General features: G+C 38.2%; 1 protein-coding gene across 2 annotated transcripts in view; it reads right to left on the reverse strand.

Annotated features, from left to right (window-relative positions):
- Positions 1-6,808: 6,808 nt before the first annotated feature.
- Positions 6,809-18,352, reverse strand: part of LOC119791902 (phospholipid-transporting ATPase ID-like) — an 84,380-nt gene continuing 72,836 nt past the window's right edge. For both annotated transcript variants that reach the window (XM_038298270.1, XM_038298271.1), the window contains 4 exons: positions 14,104-14,349; positions 13,880-14,018; positions 11,187-11,317; positions 6,809-8,482 (listed from right to left, as the gene is read on the reverse strand). In XM_038298270.1, coding sequence (XP_038154198.1) covers positions 8,150-8,482; positions 11,187-11,317; positions 13,880-14,018; positions 14,104-14,349 — 849 coding nt within the window. In that variant the 3' untranslated portion in view covers positions 6,809-8,149. The remainder of the gene's footprint in view (positions 8,483-11,186; positions 11,318-13,879; positions 14,019-14,103; positions 14,350-18,352) is intronic.

Consider the following 18,352-nt stretch of genomic DNA (forward strand, 5'->3'; position numbering starts at 1 on the left):
TTTGTTTGATCCTATTAAAACAGGAGACATTTTCTTTTTCCTTTTGAAAGTTGTAAAATTCAAATAAAAAATAAAAATCAGAAGGCAAGCCCCACCATGACTTACTGCATGTGAAGAGAAACATTGCTGTCAGATGCAAGGTGAACCAGGGTATAACAGGATTTTGGTGATGCTGAATGAGTTTATGATAATACCAAATATTTTCAATAAGAAGAAATGGATGCATTTTTTGTTTTGCTACTTAAATATAAAAGAAACCAGGTTTATGCCCATGCTCCTCAGAGTGTGGTACTGTGGGCTGCCGTCTGAAGAATCAGCTTTTTGTTTTTACATTGATCATTCGCAAGGTGAAAAGTAGACAAAAGGAAGGAGTTATGTGTTTTTATTCAGTCAGAAAATGACTGGTAATTGTGAATAACTTTGCACCCAAATGTTCCATTTGCAGGGTTAAAAACATTGATATCCTCACTGACTGTGCTCACTGCTATTGGCAATGGAAGCTAATAATATATTTTCTCTGTATTCCTTTTATCATTCAGTAACAGGTTCTGTGAAACTGTGTTTGTGAAAAAATTAAAAAGATGCAAACCAAAGTAGGGCATGCAAACGGCCTCATGCTCTGGCTCCCACAGGTCAGTGTGGAAGGCCGCCATATTGGATTAGATACTAGAAGGGACTTACCTGAAACTTACAGCAGAACACCCCCCCCCACCCCCACACACAAAATAACAGAGACAATAAATCCAAATCATCAAGCCTTTTACATGTCACTTAAAAATAACTACTAACTTTTTGAGTTCAGATGATTATTTCATTTCACATAACTTCAGTGTGAAGCTTCATAGATAGATAGATAGATAGATAGATAGATAGATAGATAGATAGATAGATAGATAGATAGATAGATAGATAGATAGATAGATAGATAGATAGATAGATAGATAGATAGATAGATAGATAGATAGATAGATAGATAGATAGATAGATAGATAGATAGATAGATAGATAGATAGATAGATATAGATAGAATCTCTACAATGATTGGATGTACATTTCTCACTTTTGCATCTAACACAAATATCAGGAATAAAGTTAGTTATATATGTTTACATCAACCAATTATATTACAGTTGTTTTAAATTAGTATGTATAGATGATGTCTATTCTTTTATATACTTCTCCTGAATTGAGATAATCTCATGCAGGTCTTCTCTTCAAGCCTCTTGCTGTTCCACAGAAGACTCTAAACATCCATCAACCAGGCCTTCAAATAGTTTAGAAATGAAATTCTTCCCCAAACAATTCAGTTAATTTTTAAGGCGGACATCAAAAAGATTGCCCACAATTGCTTCATGAATGTGGGTGTGAATCGGACATGCCACCCCAAATTTCTTCAAATCAAACAAAATTGGGGTCAATCCAATTAGCTGTGCAGAAAAACTTTTCATGTGTGCTGGTTTTATAAAAAAAAAGAAACATATGAATTTATCAACCATTTACTCTACATTTGTGTAGCAATTACTTTGTTTGTAAGCCTTTAATTTTGAATATAATGAACAAATCAAACAAAAATTTATCAATTAAACCATCAATTAATATCAATATTTAAAGTTATTAATAAAAGTTATAAAGGGGTCAGTAAAGGTCATCAAAGATGATAGTATGTGCTTGTGAAATGTATGTAAAAGGTTAGCAAAGTTCAGCCTAGATTCTATGCTATAAATGGAAAAATGCAGCAGAGATTCAATTCAGCTGTTTGATTTAACTACCTTGTCCTGACATATATTAGTAATTAAGACCTCAGTTATAGAAAAGATTGGCATGTTTGGTTGCAAAATAAAAAAAAAAAGTGCAGTGAAAGCAAGAAATTTCAGTATTTAAGGTTTTTTCAGTATGAATCTGTTTTTAAAGGGTTAAACAACAAATACTCAGTAGTCAGGATGGACTGTTGTGTCTTTTATTACTGACTTCACATGACTAATCTTTATCAATTAGAGCAGCATTTTTGTCACCAAAGAAAACCAATAAAATAGCTGTAAAATGTGAAGATCTGCTTCCTTATGAAAATTAATGAAGAAACATGATCAAATAATGAGAGCCAGTTTGAGAGGGAGCAGAGAACTTAGTTCACAAAGAACACAAAAGTAATTTATGGAAAACTGAGCAGTATTTAGACCTAGTTCTGGTTTTGGATGAACTGGAACAATAATACTTAACATCACGGTGACATGTTCTCTCTGTGATGCTCAGGTTTGTTCTGGTAATCAAACTTAAATAATTTCTTGAAAAAGAAGCAATCAAAACTTAAATCTAAAACTTAATAATGGTATTAATATGTAAAAAAAAAATCATACCCATGCTTTTATATGATAGTTTCCCTGAGTAATTAAAGTATACATGTAAAAACAAATGCTGAGACTAAAACAAGCGTAATCCATATGTGTTTGTTTCTTATGGAATCAAAGGATCTTGGAGAAACAGGTGAGCATTTTAAGTGACCGAAGAGGAGATGAGGACATCTGCTGGGTGGAAGAGGGATGCAGAAGCATTCCTGCAGCCAAACATGATTTAAACCTATTTTCCCAATTTTAAAGACTTGGAAGTTTGTTACACATTTCAAGACATTTCTGTTGAGATACTAAAAAGCAAAGATGCAAAACTGCTTTTTAAAATTTGTTCCACAATATAAAAAATACAATTTATATGTGTTGCATTCAATTGTAATTTTTTTCTCAGTGAGACTGAAGGCTTTTTATTCATTTTTTGTTTTGCTGCATTGAGTCACAGACTAAACCAAAAGGCAAAAACATTTTTTGAAGAATCTTTCAGATCTCTTTATTACAAATAAACTGTCTGAAATGTATAAAAAAAAAATGATAAAAATATGTGTTTTATATGTGATCATATATACATTTCCATCACCATGGCAACACATGCAGCTAAACAGCACAAAGGAAAACAGGAGGTTATTTCTGCAGAAAGGCACAACTTTGAATACATTCTTCCACTGTTTGGTGGCAACATTAAATTAATTACTGGAAATTTTACCCTTGAGAATGAGAAGCATAGATACTCCTATGCATACAGAAGCCCTTTATGATCTGGATAAAAGTATTGCATCTGTTAGCTGCCATGCAAAACATCCACTTTTCAGCAAAGGTTTTTAGTACAACAAACTAAAAAAGGCGAAGGTATTGTCCTCTGAACTAAAAACTGTGCTTCCATAAAGGACATTTGATGACTTCAACCGCTACTTTGATTTCCAGCATCAAAATTCGTCAGGTAACCATAAAGGCAACTAGAATATATAAAGCTTCAAATATCTTTGGTTCATCAGTAGGGGCAAAGTTTAAATAGAAAATTGAAAGACATTTAAATAGAAAAAAAATTATCTCTGTCGATTTCAAACAAATGGATTAAGTTCCATATTGAAATGCATATACATGTTTTCTCATTTAATATTTGTGTAAATATAAAAATATGGAGATCTATAAAACAAAAGGCTTAGTTAGGCTGTGTCCATCAGCTGAGCAGCAGAAAAAATCCCTGCTTTGACAAAAAATGTATTGTAAATTATTAAAATACTATTCATTTTGATATCAAGGAATGTTTTTAAAGGTGATGGTGTGGACTGAAATAAAAAGGAGCTTTTAAGTGACTGATAAAAGCATCCAGCAGCAGAGTAATAAAACAAAGAAACAAAGCTACAGATGATTATTTTTTTAAATAATTACTGAACAGATGATAGATTTGTGACAAACTTCATGTTCTAAAGTTTCAGCATTTCATTTTTTTTGTCAAAAGCACCAACAACCTGACGGAGGACAACTGTTGTGAACAGATAGAAAGCTGAACCAGTGATTCTTGTAGTGTGTCTATGGTACAGTAGAGGAGATATTCCTGATATTTTCTGTCTCATCCCACATGAAGTAGCGATAACGTGCAACGCTTTAGGGCTCGTTTTAACGACATCGCTGTGGAGGTTATCAACCAAATTATTAAAGAAATATACACCATAAACATTTGCACCACGTAAAAAAAATTAAGCATATCAAAAGCTGCAGTGCAAAAAATATCATTGATCTCTTTGCTACAAGGCACGCTTTAAAAATAAAAATTCCTAAATAACACGTTTAAAGGAGAAGAATCAAAAACTGGAATAAATAAAGTAAATAATTGAAACTAAAGCATGGGAAAGCAGTAAATAATATTATTTAGCGGTAAAATGTGTTTCTGTACCTCAGGTGAAAAAGTTATTCCTTGCAAAATTAAGGATGGCCTAAAAAATTTGTTCTAACTTTTATAATTTCTATGGGTTGAATACTCGATCCTGATTGGCTGCTGCGTGTGCGTTAAAAAGCGTTGGAGGGACTTAAGGTCCAAAGCAGTCCAAAATGGAGGGAGTTTGATTGGAAAATCAAAATTAGGTGTTTTTACACTCCAATTATTAGCTTGAAGTACAGTAATACTTAAGATAAGTGTTGGAGGGGATGTGGACGGGTGGGGGATTTCATTTATATTTTGCGACTGCCCATATATTTTAAGATTTTAGGAAAATATCCAAAGAGAAATAAAACATGTCTTAGGTATAGATTTTGGCTTAGATCCAACACTCTACATACTGGGTATAGCCCCAGATGATGTTCTAGATAGTAATTTAATACCATTACTAAGAACCCTGCTTTTAATAGCAAATAAAACAACAACAAAGGCACCCAGTACAAGTGAATGGAAAGAGACAGTAGGAAGTGTGTTCTTCATGGGAGAAAATTACAGCAAAGCCACAGCTCAAGTCAGATAAAACATGATTACCATAGACTTTAATGAGAAATAGGGCAGGTAATCCACCCGCCCCATTTCTCATTTCTGATCTAAATTTATCTTTATTTAATGTATTTCATTTTTTCACACTTAATTTGTAATTCTTACACCGAATGCAGAGCAGTTTACGTTAAACGTATGTATTATAGGTTACATATCGTTCATCCTCCAGGACAAGTTAGCTTGTATTTAAGTTAAGAGAGAATAGGACAGAACGGTAATAATATCTTATAATATGTGTTTTGAAAAAGGTGTGTTGATTGTATCCAGGGCTGAAACAATTAATTGGATAAATTGTGACTAATCGATTATTGAAGCAATCATCAACTAATTTAGTAATCGGTTAATCGTTAACTGGAGTATAGAGACTGTAAAACATGCTTTTAGCCAACAGAGCTACCCACTTAGAGCAGTATTTATACCAAAATTGGAAAAATAACTGTGTAAACATTTTGCATTAAAAATAAAGATCTTCTTCATCTGTCAAAATGCTTGAGGGCAAAAGCTCTATTTTCACTTGTTTTAATTTTGCAAAAAGTCTCTTTAAGGAAGCATTTGCTATCCAATTATCAATCGATTAATTGAAAAAATAATCAACAGAATAATGGATTTGTAAAATAATCATTAGTTGCAGCACTACTTGTATGTATATTGATTTATTACATGTCAAATAAATAATGAGAAAAAAAAAGTGTAGGAGGACACCTCTATAAAAACGTTCTGGTCGAACAGCCTGATTGTTCTGATTTATTGCTCTGCCCAGAGCTGTTACCTTGGCAACGTGTCACATCAAGCACTATAAAATAGTATGTTGACCTGCTTTTTGTGAAAACTTATGATTTTAAGAGTAAAATAAAGAATCAATAATTAATATTTTTTTTCTTATTAAGTGACCATGATATAAGACAGACAACACCCTTCCCGGCGTACATTATCAGAAATGAATGGACACCTGTGGCTTTGTATCAGACGGTTCACACCAGTTCAGGCTTTCCTGGTGATGGACACCATTATTACTTACATAAACAACTGCAGACAAAATTAAATTTTTCTAAAAAGGACTAGTCCAATTGTTAGAAATTTGGGGACATTTTGGTCCATTTATCTTTCCCTAAATTTTCTTTTTTTTCTATTTTGTATTAAAAAATAAAGTATCATTTATAAAGTAGGTTTAGAATCCGGGGGAAAAGAAAGTACAGTGTTTAAATTATCGGATTAATTAAGGGAAAGGAAATGAAAGGGAAAAAAATTGGGGAAAAAAATTCTCTGATTAAATATATTTCAGAACACAAGGTTATTTATTTGGTCTTTACTGGGTTCTAAATGTATTGCAATCTATTCTTCAACTGAAATAAAAAACAGATTCAACAATTTAGTTATTCATTTTACACACGTGGAGCTAAAATAGAGAAACTGCATGAGAACAGTTAAATAATCTCTATTATTTAATAGAAACAACATCCCCTAATCATTTTGTGTCTGATTTGATCAATCTTTCACTTTATGCAGGAATATTAATCCTTCTTTTTTCCAGCTTTGCTTCAGATTCGCACTAATTTCTGCATGCTTAGAATATAGGATTATATCAATTTTATTTAGGTCTGACCATTGTAAAACACTCACTTTTTTCGGTTTTAGAAGTTCTGTTGTACGGTAGGTTTGCTGCAATAGACGGGATACCTCTCTAGAATGTATCCTGCCTTTCACCCATAGATCGCTGTAGATAGGCACCAGCCCCACCACAACCCTGACGGATACGCAGTAGAACACAGGTGTCAAACTGGTTCCAGAAAGGGCCGTGTGGCTGCAGGTTTTCTTTCCAACCAAGCAATAGCACACCAGACTCCAGTCATCTTATCAAGTGAGTCCAATCTGAACATGATGACTTGATGAGATGACATGAGTCTGGTGTGCTATTGCTTGGTTGGAAAGAAAACCTGCAGCCACACGGCCCTTTCTGGAACCAGTTTGACACCCCTGCAGTAGAAGATGGATTGAAGCTACAGGTTTAAAGCAGAGTTTTAGATTGTTGTTGGTTAAGAGAGCACCTCACAATTTCTTTGCAGTCTAAGATGACTTTACATCTTACACTGCAAAAAAAGCCCCAATAATCACACGTCGACCACCGTGCTTGACAGCTGGTTTGAGGTTTCTCTGCTAACATGCTGTGTGGCATCCTCTGAGCATGGCAGCCTGCCTTTAAAGCAAACATCTCTACTTATTTTTGTTCAGTCAGCAGCAACTTTGCAAACTTCAATCATGCAGCCATATTTTTTGGAAGGGTCCTTTCTCCAGGCAACCCTTTAAAACAAGCCATCCATATTAAGTCCTTTTCTAATCATCCTATCGTTAAATTTAACAGCTGAAAAAGGGATTTGAAATGCTCCTTAGATTATAGATGGGAAACAAACATTTTATGATGTCTTTCCTCCTTGGCATCATATTGATACACACCCATTTCTTTTAATCAAATGTAAGGCTGCAGGGTTTACTTAGTTTTATCACACAGCTTTCCTTTTATCTTTTCCATAATGGCTCCATTTCTTATTTAGCAAATGATGATAAAGAATCTGAGTGTTTTTGCAAAATTCAAGTTAGAACAGATAAACCTTTAGTATGTCCTCATATTTAAAAACTATCAAGATGTAAAAGATGTCTGACAAAGGTGTAAAGAAATGCTAGAGTTCTAACAGTTGTTTTCTGGAGCCCCTGCTTAGCTTCCCACATGTTATAAACATTGACAGTAGGAAACGTTGGAAACTGTTGGGAACTAGTGATGTTTTCAAAATAAATTTTAAAGTGATCATAATTAAAAACAAACACTATCTTTGATCTCTAAATATTTTTCAGATGGACCAAAGTAGAGCCATCGTTGTTATAATGAAAAAGCAGGAGTATAGTATTGTTGATGTTCATCACACGCAGCTGTTTTCACTGCAGCTGAACTGGATGGTGGTATCGTAGCTTTGCAAACCAAAGAACCAAAGCAGAAAAGAGTCAAGTACTGAAAGCTGTGTGCCTTGATTGTTGTTTCCTCTTCACAAAGCTCTGCTTTGCTTTCGGACTCCCAGGATTAAAAAGGTCTGGGCAGTCTGTAAACACGATGACACTTTCCCAATCACTTCTGATCCTCTGCCAGTTGATGCCTGGAAGCCAGTTCCTGTGTTTTTGAGTCTGTTATCAAGAAGCTCCTGCTGGTTCCTTTAGGTTAACCTAAAACCATTTACCTCTCAGAAGTGGTGACGCATTCTGCTGGCGTTCCTGTAACGTAACGTCGCTCCTGCTTGCCTCCAAAATCTCCCCCAGTTTGCGTCACTCTCTGCCCCCATCACAAAGGGGGATCTTTGATTGCCCTGTACATCTGCAGCGAAGTCGCCTCCACATCTGGCACCTTGGAGCTCTGGGGGCGCCCAGTGGGGCTGTAACCTGCTGACCGTCCCATAGGGCTGAAGCCTGAGGTGGCTCGCCCAACCGGGGGGAAACCCGGGGACCAAGACACAACGGCGGGACATCTTAGGAACCGACCTGATGTCACCAGGTCCCCATAGCCCTGCGTGTGCGAGAAGGCGTATCCTGAGCGTCTGGAGCTGGTGCGGCGGATTCGGGTGCGCCGGGGAGGAGGAGGAGGCGTTGCTCTGGCCTGTCTCACCTTGTACATCACCTGGAAATTAAAATAGGGAAAGAAGAAACTAATAGATATAGATATAATAGATGTCTGGGGAAACACCTGTCCAAACACTAGAAGATGTGTTTGGATTCTCTAAGCTACAGTCGGTATCACTAAGGATTTTGATAAGACATCTGAACTTAGCAAATTTAGGCAGATATATAAGAGTCTTTATTGCAGGTTTTCAAAAGCTTTTTTGTTTTCAAGTTATCAAAATAAAAACAGGTTGTTTTCATAGATGATAAATGATCCTCAAGGTTCAACATGGGCTCCTCTGCTTTTTTGCCTGCATAATAATTATTTCCTGAAAGTTTGGTTCACCTCATGTTACCTGTTGGTTGGATGTTAATGACACAATTAGATATAATGGTTATGATGAGATATAAGCAAACTACTGTTTGTGTCTTAGTGTTTGTAAAAGTATGTATATGAGATGTGAGAGATCATAATGTTTTAGAACCTAAGTAAAGTTGCCCCATCCCCACCATATTTTAATCATCTAAAGGTCGTGTGAAAAATTTGTGCTATGTTTATGCAGCAAAACATTTTTTGTTAGTGTCGCTAACGTTTTATAGATATTAAAATATTCAAGAGGTCACTAAAGGCCAACTAGCCTCCCAACCTTCTTCAAATCAAACAAAACTGGTAGCAATTAATTTGGTGATGTTTGTGCGGCAAACAGTTTTGTCTTGTGCTGCTTTTGTTAGGAAAAGTTTAAAGGTCAGAAGGTCAAACCAGCCCCCTCCACATTAAGCATATAAAAGAAAAATGGTGTCAAACTACTTTCTACATTTGTGATGCTTGTTTAGTAAAAAAACAGTTTTAGTTTGTGCTGTTTTGGTTTAAAAGTTTTTGACGAAATTTGAAGTTTGACTTTTTATTTTGGTTTGGTTGATGTTGGCTGCTCCATCTTCTGACTTCTGAACTTTCATTAATAACTTTAAAACAAAAGAACACAAACAAAAACCTTTGCCCAACTAATTTTCACCAGTTTTGGTGAAAATGACCTCATTGATTAGCCTGGGTGCCAGTCAGAACTTAGTCCCGCCCACAAGGTTTGAGTTCGGGGAAGTTCGGTCTGGCTCTGCTCCATAGTAGCGCGAGTATTATCGCCCACTGTCAGGCGATCCAATCAAATTGTCAGGGCGGGCTTTATACGATGATGGACAGATGATCAAGAGTAACGTAATCAACCACGTGACCAAAGCGCGCTAGGGTGACAACAATAATGGCTGCCGCTGGAGAGTTTGGGTGAGTAGATTCTGCTATTAGGTCTGTTCTAGAAGATATCGACAGCAAATTAATTTTAAAAGAGGAACAGAGAAACGCGATCAAGTCTCATCTTCTTATTCTAGGCGTGAAACTGCACGCTTTGATTTTTGTGGACAACAACTATGCCTCGCTTAACATACGTCACGCACTCCGTTGCTCTTATTGGTTGTAGGTCTATCCAATTGAGTGCAGAGGCATTTTTTTTCCTGGTTCGTTCGAAACACGCCCCATAATCACAGCTCTATGGAGCAGTATCAGACTCATATTCTGACTAGAATTGAGTAGGACTACGTCAGGCTACTCATTGATATCTTCTATTCTATTTTTCAAAATAGGACACAGCGTTGTAAAACCTCATGGTTCAGCATGGGCTCTTCTGCTGTTTCGTTTGCATACTAATTATTTCTTGAAAGTTTGTGCCACTACACGTTACCTTGTAGTGGCACAAACAGATTTTTTTTTTGCTTCAAAAAACAGCACACATATTTGACACCAGTTTTACTGTATTTAAATAAGGCGAGCATCAGTCAGGTAAATCACAAGGTACTAATAGATTCAACACTTAATTAGTGTGATGTATTTAACACAGCTAAAAAGCTGCAGCGACATTTCTGACACACATGAGCGCTATGCAGACTGTAAGATATTAGAAAACAATGCAGTATATTTCATTACTTGTGGGTGTTGCTGTAACAATGCAAGCTGTGCTCAATAAGATGCAAATAGTTTATGTCTTATATATGTTGATGTACATGCAGCTACTGAAAAAATACTCCTAACAGATGTATAACAATACAGTGCAATCTTTAAAAACTTACTGACATCTTCTATTCTAGCACTGAAACAGTTCTTAATGGCTTTTTAATATTTAAAGCTTTGTAAAGCTGCATAGCCAAAGAAAAATGCAGAGATCGACAGGCTGAAATAATCACTACACATTATTATTAATAAATTATGATATATTGTGGAAGCCTTTTGTCTAGTTGGACAGAAAAAAGGGACTCCACTAAAACATAAGAAAAAAATAGATAAATAACCTTTAAAAATGTGAATAAAAAAAATTAAACCCAACCCCCCTCACTGTGGAGCTTTAGGTAAAGATAGTTTACAGATAGGGAATTAGTGTGGACCATTCCGCTCTGAATAATGCCATGGAGTAATATTAAACTTGTCAAAAAGATCTCCTGTGTACTGAAATAGAATAAAACTGGATGATTTATCCTACATGGGAAGCAGGGCTTATGGAGCAGCGGACATGGCATTTTCCGCTATATTTACATTATAAGCTGGGAAGCTCATGTCAGTAATGTGAGTTTTCCCTTTTTAAAAAAAGCAAAGCAGAGGAGATATTTTAGGCAAATCACGTTCCAGGAGTGAAGCTGTACATTTGTGAGCATGCAAAGCGTATCCCTCCTCTATCCCGTACCTTGTCATTGATGGTGGGGCAGAGCTGAATCAACAGGAAACGGTAGGTAACCACGGGAAGGACGCACAGGATGGAGGTGAGGATGATTGTCAGCCAAACGTTGGGCTGATTCAAAGAGTTTCGAGCCGTTCCTGCAGCAACAAAAAGGAGGTTTGCCTCTTTTTTAAAGCACTTGTAAAGAAAGCTAAACTACACCACAGACTCAACAATTTGAAGCACTTCTGATAAAAGTTCCACACGACTACAGCACTAGATCTAGATTTTTAGTTCTGTAGCTAAATACAGTTAAATCTTACTCTAATGTTTACATCAAAAACTCAATATCAAAATCCTATAAAGTGGCATAACAGTTATTAGGTTTTTCCATTAACATTTTGTGACATTACAACCATGACCTGAACAGACAACATCCAAAATCATTCAAAAAATATGATTCTACAACATTTTTAGGAATAAAATCAGAACATGTGTCACTATTGCCACCAGATGCTGTAACTATTGCCATAAGTTACAGCATCATTTAACCTCTTCCTGCTGCAGTTGATTTGGGGTATTTCCATCCAGTCCATAATGCTGATACTGTAGGTTTAGATTGGCGGCCATCTCTTGGTAGGTTTCTAAATGTTTTACACTGTTTCCAGTTTGAATAACCATCTGAATAGAGAAGTTTGAGAAATGTATAGCCTGGATGCCTGCATAAGCACTCTGGTTCAAATTATCCACTGATTTTAGGCTACGTTCACACTGCAGGCCTTGATGCTCAATTCCGATTTTGTTGTGTAATCCGATTTTATTGCGTTGCCGTTCACATTTCCAAATATATGCAACTTGTATGTGATCTCTTGTGTGAACTGCAGTCATACAGCTTAAGTGTCCCGCATGCGCAGTATAGGACGCAATGACGTCACAAGTAGGGTTGTCAGAAGTATCGATACTCAAAAAAGTATCGAAACTGAAACGTTGTATCCGGATACAATACTCATTTTCAAAAGTATCGAGTACCAGTCGCACCTATTCATCTAAGGTGCAGAATAGAGGAAAATGCACTTTCTGAACACTGTGATTGAATAATTCTGTGCACTTTTCAGTTTCAGACTTTTTTTGTAACAGTTGAAGCTGCTGAGAATTATTTTTCTTTCTTAACCGGTTTGGCTAGCGTCATTGTTATGTGTGCAAAGCATAGCCAAGGAAGGAAAACTTAATTTTAATTTTGTAAGTTTTTTATCAAGCTTGCTAAATACTGTGCACAGAAAACAACCACAAAATGTTGTTCTTATTGTTTATTGTATTTATTTATTTATTTATTGTATTTTAATTATTAATCAAAATATTTCTGTTGAAATTTTATCCTTGTGGTATCGAAAATGGTATCGAGTATCGAATATTTTCCTTAGTATCGGTATCGAGTTGAAATGTTTAGTATCGTGACAACCCTAGTCACAAGCCAGCGTGCTTCGTGTTTACGGAAGCAAACATGGATGATAGCGCTGGAGTGCATCTAGCAATCTTTCCAAACCTAAAAAACCCAAATTTTTCCAAGATAATTAAAAAAAAATACTGCTCTCTGCATCATCATCCACCAGTTTTTTTTTTGCCGCTTCTATGTCGCAAGATGCAGAATATTGACCTTTGTCGGGTATTGTGAGTCAGATGGAGGTCAGATGCAGGTCCCATTTGTAAAGATCAGATTCGTATCAGATTCAGGACCACATTGCTGGGTGGTCTGGGTTGAATTGATATAACCGGATCTGTGTTGTTCAGACAGCAAGAAAAAGATCAGATCCAGGTCGCATGTGGGCTAAAAAGATTTGGGTCATTTCAGGCTGCGGTGTGAACGTAGCTTTTGACACCTATTTGTTCGCTTGCATTCTCTTAAAAACCTTTAAGGCCCTCACAAACAAGCTGGATTTCTTTTTACTGGTGTTTGTTTACTAATTGGCTGAAAGTAATTGGATGTTCAGTATTAGATCTAGGGTTATCAGACTGATACAAAAGCACATCGTACTAATCTGATTTGAATTGGTTTGAATAAAAAAGACAAACTTTTCTCTCCGTATAACCCATAAAAGACATTTAAATGTGCGTTTGTCATGCGATAAAATAAGAAACGGTTCTGACTAATCGCTTTAACAGGACGTCACATTATTAAATGTATTCTATAAGAATATTGAAAAAAAAAGACCCAGATCGGATCTAAATACAGAATAAACATAGAAAACATCTAAAGCATACATGTTGAACAGGTAAGACTTTGTCTTTACTGAAGCAAAGAGTTTGGTGAGAACTACAGTTTTTTTTTTGGGAGTTTTTATGACACTAGTGGCTCGTTTTTTTTAAAAGTAGGATGACAGGAAAGGGGTTATGAGAGAGGGGGAGATACATGCGGGAAAGGACCACAGACCGGATACGAACCAGGGTTGCCCACGCCGAGGACTAAGCCCTTCGTACATAGGACGTGCACGCTAAACCACTGAACCACAGCTTTAAAACATATATAGAAAGTCTGTTTTATTGAAAGAAAATAAGTTTGGCTGACAAAACTTGCTTAGAAAACAACGTCCAGATAAAGTTCATGGTCCATATGGTTCTAAGCAGGTTTTAAATCCCATTGTCTCTCACAGCCGTGCCGAAATGATGAAGTTCAGTTAGAAATAGAGGAAGATGGATGAAGATCAGAACTGACGGACTCTCACCTATAAAAGGAAAAGCTGCCGGCAGGATGAGGAACATGCCGTTACTGTACATAGTGAAGGTGACGACGAAGTACATGGCCAGACTGCCCAAAACAAAGAAGGTGTTCACAGCCGTCCAATACGACATCTCCAACCCCAACTACAGAAAAGCGCAGATATTATCACCTTCATTTCACACTTCATATACCTTCAAATAATAATAATAAAAAAGATTTCCTTCCCACCTGTATGCTCACTGCAAACAGCAGGCAGGTCTGCGTGAGGAGGGCGAAGGACTGGTAGTCGGCCGCGTCCTTCCCGTCCTCCCTCAACGTGTCGTGCAGAGCAGCGTAGGGGATGAAGAAGAGCACCAGAGAGCTGTAGCAGCTGTGAATCGCACATTTGAAGAAGGCCTTCTTACTGAAGTACAGGTTCAGTTGACCAGGAATGTAGAGCTGAGGATGCTGGAAACTCCACACGTCGTTAACATCCTGAGCAGGAGAGGCAGACAATGGTTGGTAGGAAATTTTGTCAGGACTCCAGTTTTTGTGTTTATCTGTTTGTCTTGTCTTTTGTGTTTCTCCCTTCCACCACCAGGAGGCGCCTGGCTCCGGTTCGCCTCCTCACGCACCTGCAAGCGGTTGCCTCATCACCGGACTGTTCTTAAGCTGCTGGTTGTCACTACCTCGACGCCAGAGTGTTTGCCAGTTTGGGGCACTCTAGCCAAGCCTTGTTTATTCTGAGCCTAATCTGACCTTTTGCTTTGCGAGTTTTTGTACTCAAGCGAAGCTGAGATCACATTGAGTTTTACTGAGTGCTTGTCTCCTTGAGACTAAACTTTGCTTTGTTTTTGCCTTTCCGGATCGCCTTCTCCCAAGTGGCATCAACTGAGTCTTACACTGAGAGACGGATTCCAAACAGGAGGTTTGGATTCAATCACCTTTGAGCACGCTGAGATCATTCTCTGAGTAAGGCAATCATCTTCCCCACGACCCGTTCAAGTAGCACAGGAAAACTAAGTTGCAACCAGCAGCTGCATCATTCCACTCTGTCCGAGTTCTGGGTAAACCCTGTTCCGCCCTTCACCGAATCAGACCAACTCTGGAAGACCAACACACAGACTGTAGTCAAAGAGTCTCCACTTCTCTTGAAACGTGAGTGGCAACAAATCCTCTCCTTCAAGATTAACAAATCCAATTTCCCACTGAGCATGAATCTAACAGTCCGTCTTCCCCTCGTCTTCCAGTTTCCGGCTGATCAGAGTTCGGAGAAACTCTGCACCAAGCTCATAACATTTCAATAAAACCTGTTGAACTTTTATACTGTGTCTCTCTGTTTGGCTTCACTGCATGTGGGTCCGAGCCTTAGATAAAATCATGACAAATTTCCCTCAGTTAGAGCGAGTTTTTTTTCTCCTCTGAAGTCAAAATGTCCAACTTCCAGAATCATAAATTTCAACTGGAATGCCCCTAAAAGTCAGAATTACGACTCAGTTACCTGATGCAACAGGATGGTACCAGACTTCAGATGGATGCTACTCGCATTAACAGCAGCTACATTTTCCTACTATAACCGTTTGAAAGTAAGTAAGTCAGTCGTTCAGGGCCTACTTGTGTTCACATGGCAATATGTTTGAATACTGTGCATGTACACAGAATACCGCGTAGAATAGTGTTTTTATGGTCATTTTTATGGTTGTAACAGCAGAACACACACCATTTTGTTTGAAAATGTTGACAGTTTTATGTCATTTTTTGTTTATGTAAGTTTTATGTAGTTGCATGTTGCTTTTTGTAATTCTCCCAACCAGTCAAAGCAATTGGCATGCCAGGTGAAAGGTTCCACTTCTTCATCAAGTCTGTGGGCTGTTGGTTTCACCTCATCACGGTGGACATGAACTTTACGGAGCAACTGGCACAAATTCTTTTACAAAGCCACTGGTGTTGACATCCCTCAGTTAATCAGATTTCCTAGAGACAGGACCGGTATGGAGAATACCGCCACCTTCTCTGATGATGGCTCCTTTCAGCTATACTACTGCCTATCCTTGATCCAGTGTAACCTTGCTGTCCTGCGTTGGGAACCAATCACCTGGAAAAGCTTGCGACATGCTTTTCTCTGCTGCCTCCTTTACTGTAGCTCACAGCGTCGTCTAGGCCCTGATTAGATTTTGCAACGCAAATGTGAACGAAGATTCAGATTTTTTTTAACTCCTGCAATTTCGTTGTGCCCACTTCAAAGGTGCAGCTGTGATCTAGCTTCACTGAATTCTCCAAAATACACTAGAAACGTGGCCTTCGCCACGCAGCGCTCAAGAGCCGCCCCCTACATAGGAAAAACACAGAAACCCTTCACTCCAGCTGCAAAATTTGTGTTCAGTGAGAACGTACATTTAGGACTCTTATGGGGTCCTAAGACCACCGAGCAAAATTCTGTTAATAAATCAGCCTAAAAAGGTTTCCTATCAAAACAGGGAGGAGAAAACTGGTGTTTGCATTTATTTTCAGCAGTTAAATTACTGGATTTGTCAGTGCTGTTCCCTGCAAAACGTTAATTATGTTAGGGTTCTGGTTTGTGGGGGTTGTTCTTTATTCTTTTTCAGTGTCCCCGTGCATCCACCAGATGGTGCCATTGTTCCTCTGTTGGCCTGGAGGGCCTCTTCCTGCTCTCAACTACTTACACCTGTCGGTCATCACCGTCTGAGGAGTATATGAGCAGCAGACTCTCACCATCTCCTCACCAGAGTGCTTGCTCATATTGGGAACTCTAGCCCCTCTGACTTTGCGGAGTCAAACTTTGAGTTCCTTTTCTGAGACCTCTAGTCCTAATCTTGTTTCTTTTTGTGAATCTCCGGCAGGATTTCTACAGATCCACTGGATAAGCCTGGTACTTCAAGCCTTGGAAGGAACCCTCTCGTCACGCTGAGAAAAGGGAACTATTCACCATATCAGAACGCCGTCCACGTCAGGAAAACAAGTGACAGTCTGCTCTGCTGCTCCTCAGGACCACCATAGTCTGCCTGTCCACCCTCCAGCAAAGTAATCTCCATATCTGAGCAAGCTTTCACAAACAGGAACTCTGGATCCTCCCCAAACCACAACAAGCTTCTGCTTCCGGTTCACCCAATCGCTGGAACCTCCCCAAGCTGGAAAACAGTTTTCAGTGTCTTTGTTACTTTTTTTTCTAATAAACTGTTGAACCTTTCTCAATCTCTGTGAGTACTTCTGCATGTGGGCCAAACACATTAGACCCATCATGACAAATTAGACATCTGCAGCTCATCCAAAATCCTGACCAACACCAAGAAGATAGATCATATCAAACCAGTTCCTAAATGACTAGATTAGATTAGATAGAACAATTGAGAGTTTCACTTGTGACATCGCTCTTATAAACAACAAAAAGTACATAAAGTAGGAAAAGGTGCATGAAGTATATACAGTGCATCCAGATATATACATCCATCAATTTTCTGTCACGCTTATCCCTACTGGGGTCGCAAGTGGTGCAGCTGCCTACCAGATATACAGTGGGGCAAAAAAGTATTTAGTCAGCCACCAATAGTGCAAGTTCTCCCACTTAAAAAGATGAGAGAGGCCGGTAAGTTTCATCATAGATATACCTCAAATATGAGAGACAAAATGAGAAAAAAAAATCCAGAAAATCACATTGTCTGATTTTTAAAGAATTTATTTGCAAAATATGGTGGAAAATAAGTATTTGGTCAATAACAAAAGTTCATCTCAATACTTTGTTATATACCCTTTGTTGGCAATTACAGAGATCAAACATTTTCTGTAAGTCTTCACAAGGTTTTCACACACTGTTGCTGGTATTTTGGCCCATTCCTCCATGCAGATCTCCTCTAGAGCAGTGATGTTCTGGGGCTGTCGCTGGGCAACACAGACTTTCAACTCCCTCCAAAGATTTTCTATGGGGTTGAGATCTGGAGACTGGCTAGGCCACTCCAGGACCTTGAAATGCTTCTTACGAAGCCACTCCTTCGTTACCCGGACGGTGTGTTTGGGATCATTGTCATGCTGAAAGACCCAGCCACGTTTCATCTTCAATGCCCTTGCTGATGGAAGGAGGTTTTCACTCAAAATTTGACGATACATGGCCCCATTCATTCTTTCCTTCACACGGATCAGTCGTCCTGGTCCCTTAGCAGAAAAACAGCCCCAAAGCATGATGTTTCCACCCCCATGCTTCACTGTAGGTATGGTGTTCTTTGGATGCAACTCAGCATTCTCTCTCCTCCAAACACGACGAGTAGAGTTTTTACCAAAAAGTTCTATTTTGGTTTTATCTGACCATATGATATTCTCCCAGTCATCGTCTGGATCATCCAAATGCTCTCCAGCAAACTTGAGACGGGCCTTGACATGTACTGGCTTAAGCAGCGGGACACGTCTGGCACTGCAGGATTTGAGTCCCTGGCGGCGTAGTGTGTTACTGATGGTAGCCTTTGTTACTTTGGTCCCAGCTCTCTAC

The sequence above is a fragment of the Cyprinodon tularosa genome, unplaced genomic scaffold (genome assembly GCF_016077235.1).
Source record: "Cyprinodon tularosa strain WSP-4 unplaced genomic scaffold, ASM1607723v1 ctg404, whole genome shotgun sequence".
Lineage (NCBI taxonomy): Eukaryota > Metazoa > Chordata > Actinopteri > Cyprinodontiformes > Cyprinodontidae > Cyprinodon > Cyprinodon tularosa.